General features: G+C 38.1%; 1 protein-coding gene across 8 annotated transcripts in view; it reads left to right on the top strand.

The window, feature by feature from the left end:
- FRY (FRY microtubule binding protein) overlaps positions 1-9810 on the top strand; it is a 586038-nt gene that overhangs the window by 453585 nt on the left and 122643 nt on the right. For all 8 annotated transcript variants that reach the window (XM_069080517.1, XM_069080511.1, XM_069080515.1 and 5 more), the window contains 5 exons: positions 1864-1921; positions 2713-2804; positions 3016-3188; positions 6393-6553; positions 7799-7909. In XM_069080517.1, coding sequence (XP_068936618.1) covers positions 1864-1921; positions 2713-2804; positions 3016-3188; positions 6393-6553; positions 7799-7909 — 595 coding nt within the window. The remainder of the gene's footprint in view (positions 1-1863; positions 1922-2712; positions 2805-3015; positions 3189-6392; positions 6554-7798; positions 7910-9810) is intronic.

Consider the following 9810-nt stretch of genomic DNA (forward strand, 5'->3'; position numbering starts at 1 on the left):
CTCTCTCTCTCTCTCTCTCTCTCTCTCTCTCTCTCTCTCTCTCTCTCACACACACACACACACACACACACACACACACTCTTTCTCTCACTCTCTCTCTCTCTCTCACACACACACACTCTTTCTCTCACTCTCTCTCTCTCTCTCTCTCTCTCTCACACACACACACACACACACACACACACACACACACACATCCAGAATCTCCCTATTACCTTCAGAATCAAATATCAGTTCATTTGGCATGGAAAGCTCTTCACAACCCTAACCCTTCATACCCTTACCGTCTTCTTCCACTTTGCTAGTCCCCTCCCCCTCTGAAATCTGAGCACATTGGTCCCGTTGCTGCTGTCCCATCCCTCCAACACTCTCTCTCCCATCTACATGCCTTTGCATTGGCTGTCCTACATACCTAGAGTGTGGGACACTTAGTTTCTCTGGCTTCCTTCAGGACTCAGCACAAATTCCTACCTTCCATAGGAGGTCTTCAATCTGAAAGTATCTTGAATGTCCCTAGTAACTTACATATTGTCTCCCCTGTTGAAATGTGAACTCCCCAAGAGTAGGGATGGGGTGTTGTGCAGGGTTTTTTCTTTCTTTGTATCTTTACCTAGCACAATACCAGACATATAGTGACTGCTTAGTAACTATGGGGCAGCTAGATGGCACGGTGGATATCAAATTCATAACAATTTTGGTAAAATCTCTTAAAATCTCAGTGCTTTTAAATCTAAACCTCAATTTATTTTACTTTAATCAAAAATCAGTAGGTTACAGCTAAGGTTTCATTAGCTTAGGAGCTTATGAAAATATGTTAAGGTTAACTGATGTGTTAGCACTGTGTAAAGGGCAACCAGATAAAGCAGTGGATAGAGCACTGAGCCTGGAGTCAGGAAGATCTGAGTTCAAATCCTGCCTCAGGCACCAGCTCTGTGGCCCTGGACAAGTCTGTATTATGAGCTAGAGAAGGGAATGGCAAATCACTCTATTATCTGCCAAGAAAACTTCAAATGAGGTCATGAAGAGTCAAACATGAGTGAAATGACTAAACAACAACAACAAATTAACTTACTTGGGCCTGACCCTCAAGGAACTTAGTGTCTAAGAAATGGAGAAGCAAAGAGATTAAATCTAAGAGGTTTGTTTTAAGAAAAAGTGAATATGGGAAAGAGGCAGGTGCATCAGAATGTCGTATGATGAACTTGGTTCCAGTAATCATAGTTATAATAATTGTTTTGATACATTTATTAAAGGCTTTTTTGATATATTTATTAAAGGTAGATACTTATGAGACAGAATGGCTTTATATAAATTTATATATATATACACACATATATACAGATATACACACATATATACGTATATGTGTATACACATATATACTGGCTGTGAGACCCTGGGCAGATCTGTAAGTTGACCAATTGTTATTCTTAGTGCTCTGGACGATTCTTTAAGACTAAAAGTCTGGCCAGGTGGCTCAGTGAGTAAGAGCACTGGCTCCAGTGTCGGGATGACCTGGGGATCAAATCCGGGCTCACATACTTAGCACCATACCCAGAAATAACTGGCCATGTAACCTTGAGCAAGTTACTTAACCCCGATTGCTTTAAAAAAAAAAAAAAGACTAAAAGTCTCAGAAAAGGCACTAAACTATGTTGGTAGAGGGCATCTCTCTTTTGGGAGTTCCCTATGCCATTGAAATTGTAATTCCAGTCCCTCTCTTTTAATTGTACATAATTGTTTCAGAACAACAACCCCATAACAAAGGTAGGACAGTTGTCATTCCCTCTGTTTTACATCATGATCACCACCATTTTTCATAGTGATGGATGTTGGTTTTTGGTTTTTGTTTCTTTCCTTCAGAGAATTGGTAGAAGAGCTCCATCCATTAATGAAAGAAGCATTAGAGCGGAGACCGGAAGTAAGTGTAATTGATTAGAATCTTGACTTACTTTAGACACTTTTGTAGAGTGAAATGCAATGAAGTCAGTCTTCAAAAACAAAAGCACATAGACATGACATTGGCAATGAATCTCACCATTTTTTAATTTCTGTTCCTTTTCTAGCGGTAGAGAAATTTCAGCATTCATTGACCACCCATTGTGACATAATTCCTCTTCTCAAAGATCATAGGCGCTAAAATTAGTAAAGCAATATACTTCAGTACTTCACATGAATAACAAATTGCTGCCTTGTTCATGGAATTGAGGCTTTTAAGTTTGGGATTGACCTTCAGAGCTAACTATGTGTTTCTGTTTTTTTCAGAGGAAAGGACCAGAGTAGGAAATACTCCATTATAAGATACAGATAAGGTGTCAATCTGCACTGGTAGAGAAAACTCTTCACCTGAAAGTTCTTCCCTATTCTGAATAAATTACAGATATCGTTAAATAAAAACATGTACTAGTCCCCAAAAAAAACATTGGTCACCATCTGGCAAGTGAGACCAGTTAACTCTTAACATTTCTGTCTTATAAATATTTGTTGGGGAAGTATTACATGATCCCCATTATCTCCCCTTTTCCAATAGCCTTATCAAAGCAAACATTTTCAGAAAGGATTAGATGTGCATCACTTGCTAGGTTTGGAAAAAATGAGCATGATTGAATTATTATTATTACTGCCCTTCTCAAATACATTTGATTTCCTGAGGTAACATTTTGAACATGGTTTTGAATGTGCCCATAAGCAATGTGACCTCTTCTTAAACAGAACAAGAAACGCCGAGAGAGACGGGATCTACTAAGACTCCAGCTGCTGAGAATATTTGAGCTTCTTGCAGATGCAGGTGTCATAAGTGACAGGTAAGGTCATGATTGCCCCAAGAAGTCACCTTTTCCATTTTGTGATCTTATCTTTCACTCTTCCTCAGCATATTTCTGAGACTGGGAAAGGGGGTGTTTATATCCTGGGAAGGTCAACAAGCTTTCTCAGGTTTGATGGTTGACTCTTCACTGCAGAATTTACTACCCTGATCAGGGACTGTCTAAATGCTTCAATTCTCCTTCCTTCTAGCACGAATGGAGCCTTAGAGCGGGACACGCTAGCACTTGGAGCTTTGTTCTTAGAATACGTTGACTTGACAAGGATGCTGCTTGAGGCTGAAAATGACAAAGAAGTTGAAATTCTCAAAGACATCCGAGCTCATTTCAGTGCAATGATAGCCAACTTAATTCAGTGTGTTCCAGGTAAAGTGATACACCAATATGTGTTGCATTGTATGCTTGAAACATCATTTTTGTTCTCCTTTTGCCTGTGTGTGGCTCAGGACTGGAGGGGAGCGTTTTATTTATTTTTGGACAGTCAGAAGTGCCAACAAGAACAGATTGCAGCAATTGAAGACAGTTGGAGAGAAAACAATAGTGAATTCATTTGATTTTGTGTTTTACTTGTTATTTCTGTCCTTTGTTTTGTTGCCCATCTGAAATAAAGAACCTGTGTGATTTCAATAGGAAGGAACTCATTTAAAGAAAACCTTTGGAAAGACTGTGATTTGTTTTTTCCTCATAGTCTCATTGTGATAATGTCTTAGTGTCATTTCAGCATAATTCTTGTGGTCGTGTTCTAGCCAATAAGCATAGTTGACAAAGAATCCATAATTTGTTTTGTGTTTTATTAAGTTCCACATTTTGGTTATTGTTACATGGTTAAGCAGAATTCTCTCTGTCAGATAAAATGACTATAAAAGAGATCCAAACTGAACAAGAAGATTCAGGTTTAAAATGGTCAGTCAGTTCAACAAAAAAATGAAAATAAACTAGTCACATAAATGAAAGGGGGGTAAGCAGAGAGGGGTTGTCATAGTATATACATAACCCATACTTGGCTAAAAGTTTTGCTTTGGGACCTATTGTTTTGGTGCCATGTGGACACAGCTTTAATGTGGTATAATTGAAAGAACACTGGACTTTAAGTCAGAAGGTGTGGGTTGGAGTCTTGGAAGGTTCTCTCACTTATAGCCATGTGACCTTATACAAGTCATTAAACATAGTAAACATCTGGTCAAATGGCCAGTTCCAAGAAACACTTAGCATTTATTAATGGTTTACTTATTACTCTTAAGTACTTAACAGTACTTATTAATGTCAACTTGGAGTGAAGAGTAGTAAAGAGCTCTGGCCTTGACCTTGGGCTCATCAATGTTTTTATCAATGACTTTTATCAATGAAGGCATAGATAACTTGTCAAATGTGCATTTGACACAAAGGGCTAGTGTGATAGTTACCATGGTGGATGACAGAGTTAGGATCAAAAATATCAGAACAAGCTAGAAAGATGAGATAATTTAATGGGGGTGAGGGGTGGTAAATATAAAGTTTACATTTGACTTCAAAAAGTCAATCTCAGAAGTACAGTTTGGGAAAGGTATTGCAAGACAACAACTTCTAATAAAGTATCTAATAGTTTTAGGGGATTGAAAACTTGAGGGATGGCCAGGTGTCTCAGTGAGTAAGAGCACCGGCCCCAGAGTCGGGATAACCTGGGATCGAATTCGGGCTCTGATACTTAGCACCACACCCAGAAATAACTGGCCATGTAACCTTGAGCAAGTTACTTAACCCCAATTGCTTTAAAAAATAAAAAGAAAACTTGATATGAGTTAACTAATGCATTCATAGTAGTTTAATGTGCAGAACAAGAAAGTAGCAATTCTGCCATATTGGACCCTAGTCAGAATGTCTCATATTGGAAGGAAGGAAGGTTGGATGGGTTTATCAGGTGCCTACAGGTACCTATGTGTCAATCACTGTGCTAAGCACTTTTAAAAATAATATCTTGGGTGGCGAGGTGGCGCAGTGAGTAAAGCACTGGCCCTGGAGTCAAGAGGACTTGAGTTCGGTTCCAGCCTCAGACACTTAACGCCCACACAAAAAAACTAGCCGTGTAACCTTGGGCAGGTTACTTAACCCCAATTGCTCTCCAAAAAGCAAAAAAATAAAAAAATAATAATATCTCATTTGATCCTCACAACAACCCTGAAAGTAGGTGCTGTTATAATCCCCATGTTACAGTTGAGAAAACTGAGGCAAACAAAGGTTAAATGATGTGTTCACGGTCACACGGCTGCTAAGTGTGTGAGGCTGGATTTGAACTCAGGTCTTCCCGACTTCAAGCCCAGCACTTTATTCAATGCATCATCTAGCTGACTCTGGTGTTACCAAGAGGAGCATGACCAAGATGGTGAAGGGACTAGAGATCATGCTAATAGAATGGAACTCAAGTGATGGTCAACCTAGAGAAGAAGAGACTAAGGGGATTTGATATATAATTGCCGTGAAGTATTTGTAAGTCTGCCATGCAGAAGAAAGAATACATTTGGTCTGCCTGGACACAGAACAAAGAACAGTGGATAGAAGCTAAAGAGAAACAGATTTCAATTTGATGTAAGGAAAAGCTTCCTAATAATTAGGAGGTGTCCAAAAGCAGCACGATTGCTTCAAGTAGGTTCCCAGCCCCAAGAGGTTTTAAAGTAAAGACTAAGGGCAACCAGGATGAGTAGGGTTGAAGAAGAGATTCTTAGATGTGTATTGGACCAGCAGGCCCCAAGGTCCTTCCTGACTCTGAGATTCTCTGATCCTCTGGGGCAAAATTTCCTTATTTATAAAATGAGGATAACACACTACCTACCTCACAGGGTTATTGTGGGGTTCAAAGGAGTTAATATATATAAGTCCACTTGTTAGCTACTATTGTCATTAAGTTGGAATGTTGTTAATGACAGCATATAGTTGGAATATTATTAGTAGTACTATCCTGCATAGAAATATAACATATACCTGCCTACAATTGTTATTATAGGCAAGCAAACCAGGTTTTTTTCCCCTTTATTACTTCCAGTAATTACAACCTATTTATTTAAAATAGGCAATTTATTAAATTGCATTCAACAGTTCTTTAGAGCCCAGCATAATAAAGAGAACACTGCACATAGAAGCAAAAAGAGACGTTTAGAAATAAATGAATGAAAAAAGAATTTGTTAAGCTCTCTGTGCCAAGCTCCAGGTAAAAAATCAAGAAAGTCCCTGCTTTCAAGGAGCTCACATTCTAATTGAGGAAAACAATGTATAAAAGGAAACAACCTATAAAAGAAAATTCAGCCATGAAGCAGATGGAAAGACCCAGAAATCCTAAGGGAGCAGGTAGTCCAGGGACCATGTGAAGGTGCCAGCTTTTTTTTTTTTTTAGTATCCATTTCTCACTACCTTGGGCATTAAGGGAAATTATGTGCAAAAGTAAGAGAAAAGAACACATAAGTTTCTGATCAGTCTTGTTTCATGAAACAAATGTTGTATAAAGCTAAAGAAATTTTTAAGTTACCAGCTTTTTTACTTTTCTAAAAACTTGAAATATGTGTATTTTGAGGGCTCAGACTGCACTGTTTCATTCCCCAGTTCATCACAGAAGATTTCTCTTCCCCCAGCAAAGTTTGAGGCACCATCTCTTCATCTTATTTAGCCAATGGGCAGGACCCTTCAGCATTATGTTCACACCTCTGGATCGTTACAGTGATAGAAATCATCAGATAACAAGATATCAGTATTGTGCATTAAAGGTAAGTAGTTGTCTTTTCCTTATCATGAAATACCACTGCCTCATTTTTTTAAAAGTTCAAGAACTTTGCTAGGAAAGTACTCATAAGATGTGGCTTTATATTTTTTTAAAATTCAGTATTACATCAATGTGGGGATGCCTTCCTCCATGCAAACCCCATCACTTTTCAGTTGAGTATTTCTTGAGCTGTTATGGTCAAAAAATTTCATGATCCAGTAACCAGTTTTCTGGAGATGAGATTTTCTGAACTCATCTGAGCTGGTGCTCAGGATGACTGCCAAGTCTGTGATTAAAATCTTTCCAGCCTGTACCCATTCAGGGTCACCTCCAGGCCATAAGGAGACATCAGAAGCAGGTGTACATAGATATATACAAACATATATATGCATGTGGATATATGTATTGTGGATATGTATGTATGCATAAACATGTGTATCTACATGTCTTTATATGCAAAGTATGTGTATACACACATATACTTAAAGGTGGAACCTACCTTAGATGTGCCCAGCTTTAACACTTCACCAGTTTTTCTAAATAAATATCAAGGATTTTTTTTTCTACAGTTAGCCCTTTAAGTTTATTGGTTAAATATTCATTATTCAAGCAAAATTTTAAAACTCATATTCTACTTATAAAGAAATGGTGTGACATAGTGGATCTCAAGACCTGGCTTCAGACTCAGGAATACCTAGGTTCAGTTCCTCCCTCTGACACACACTGACTCTGTGATCCTGAGCAGGACATTTGCCCTCATTAAGACTTTAAGTCGAAGAGCTAGTATTGATCTGCATTAGTGGAGGGAGTTTCCTCCCCTGGGAGTTGCATATACCATATACCCCCCCCAAAAAAGAAAAGATCCTCTGATGATCAGAATCTATTGACTGGAAGCTGTTTAAAAGCCAAAGTCCATTTTCTTTGAAGTGCCAAGAAATAACCATTGCATTTGGACTGTCTTACATCCTCACTAAGTCTAGTTAAAACCACAAAAATGCATACTCTTTAAGAGAATGGATCATTTCTAAAGGGCTAAAATTTAGGACCTAACATTTGGTAGTGGGATTAACTAGGGAATGTTGTAAGACATAGCAAATAGTTACAGTGCCTCAGATGATCTTCATAAATTATAAATCTAAGCACTCTTTCAAGATTGCTTAGTAGATTCGATCAAATTTCAGTAAGACTATCCAAGACTTTACCAAGCCCTGTTCTTACCTCAGTATCTCTCTCTATTTTTTATTATTAGGCTATGTCAGCAGTTCTGTGCTGTGGCCCTGTTTTTGACAATGTGGGCCTTTCCCCAGATGGCTATCTGTACAAATGGCTTGACAACATTCTGGCTTGTCAAGATTTACGAGTAAGTAGCTGCCTTATTTTAAAATCTGTTTTGTATTTTGTCCTGTTAAGTTCTTGAGAATCATAAACAGTTTTCTTCATCAGTTCCAAAACAAATCCATCAGCCTGTTGCAGGCATTTAAGTGACTTCTGTTATATACAACTTCAAGTCACTTTAGGAGAATGAAGTTTCACATGGTGAAAGCTTACTGTTTTTCTCTCTGTCTCTATTAGCTACTATTTTAATATGATAAACTATTTTCACGTGCATTGCAAACATATGATGAGTTTTTATCTGCTGCTAAAGTACCAACCCAAGGGTATCAGCCAAGTGCCAAAATTGATTGAGTTCTCCCTCATAAGAGCTTCATCCTACATGGCATTCTCATCTGTTTCCAGGTCCTGGAAATAAGCAAAGAGACCTTCATTTCTCTCTCCCTCATATCCATTGCTAACAAAGACAAAAGGGCAAGTATATAGGCTTTAGGTGAAGGCAAAAATTTTTTAAAATTTTAAACCTGTTAGTTGAAGAGAAAAAGGTGGTAACAAATTATAGCTTCTAGGTCTGTTCTGAACAAACATATATAAATAAACTTTATGATATTTGAAAGTATTTCTGAACCATCATTTAATCTTTTCATTATTTTTAGATTAATTCATAATGTCTAATAATAATTAAGGATTCTAATGGAAAGGAAGGAAATGTTTTCAAATATTGACAGATGACCCACTTATAGGTAATGCCTAGTAATCAAACTCATAAACAATATTTCCACCAGTGTTTTAAGCTCTAAGTACAGTCATGCTACATGGACTACAAACTATGACTGATCACATATGAGCAGAGTTTAATGTTGTAATCAAATAGAACTTACAATAAAGTTAATCTACCAGGATACATGTGATAAAAAATTTAATGATATGCCTAATGGTTAGTGTGCTACATGGTAATTTAGCAAATCAAAGTTTAACAGGTTTTCTTTTATCTTTGTTAGTATCTATAAATGCCAGTAGTGTTTACATTTTTCCTTTCAATAAGCTCTCACACACAATTGCCCAAGCACACACAAACATATGCATTACCACCAACACTGTTCATTATAAAACAGTTGCTTAATAAGAGTCCAGAACAACCCAGATTTCCTGGACTCTCTTTCCAAAGGGATGGAAGAGAAAGAAGAGAGATCTGGACTAAGGGATAATGAATATTCAGGGTGGTGGTATAGGGGAAGAAAAAGAGGATAGTGAAAATGGACGCTAGGAGTCTTAGGGCAGAGATAATAGAGGTCTCATAGCAAAGTAAAATAGAATACAGATTCTAGGGCTTGTAGAAAAGATGATCTTCTACCCCACCCCCCATACACACACACACACACACACACACACACACATACACACATGCTAGGCCAATTGACTTTCAAATGCATTCATACTAAAGTGTAAAAGACTAATATTAAATGGACACGAGGATAATGGTCAGCAGAAATGGAGAACAGAGGACAAAAAATATTTTTTACCAGTTTGGTACCATGGCACCTAGTCATTTTATCCCCCATTGCTGCTGCCACCACCACCATTTTGTCACTGATAGGTCATTCCTGCCTTCCTTTTGTTATGGGATTGTGTAGCACTCTCAGGAAATGGATCTTAGAAGCCTGGGAGTGAAATGGATAACTGTTCCTAGGCCTTTAGAAGCCACACTTAGATGAAGTCCATCAGTAGATCAAGGTTGTCTTCTGTCATGGGATGCCAGAGAATTCAGAGTTCAGGGGCAGAATGGGAGCTGTGTTGTATATGATTAGAGAATCTGCTTCCTTGCCTCTGGCCTCCACAGTTCTCTATTTTGAAGGAGTTGGCTGACTGGATATGCCTCACTCTCTGGGACTTCTCTCACACTCTGTTTTCCCAGTGTTAAGGAAACAT

Source organism: Petaurus breviceps, unplaced genomic scaffold (genome assembly GCF_028583685.1).
Source record: "Petaurus breviceps papuanus isolate PSGF00001 unplaced genomic scaffold, PetGlider_PUasm1.0 91133, whole genome shotgun sequence".
NCBI classification, from domain to species: Eukaryota; Metazoa; Chordata; class Mammalia; order Diprotodontia; family Petauridae; genus Petaurus; species Petaurus breviceps.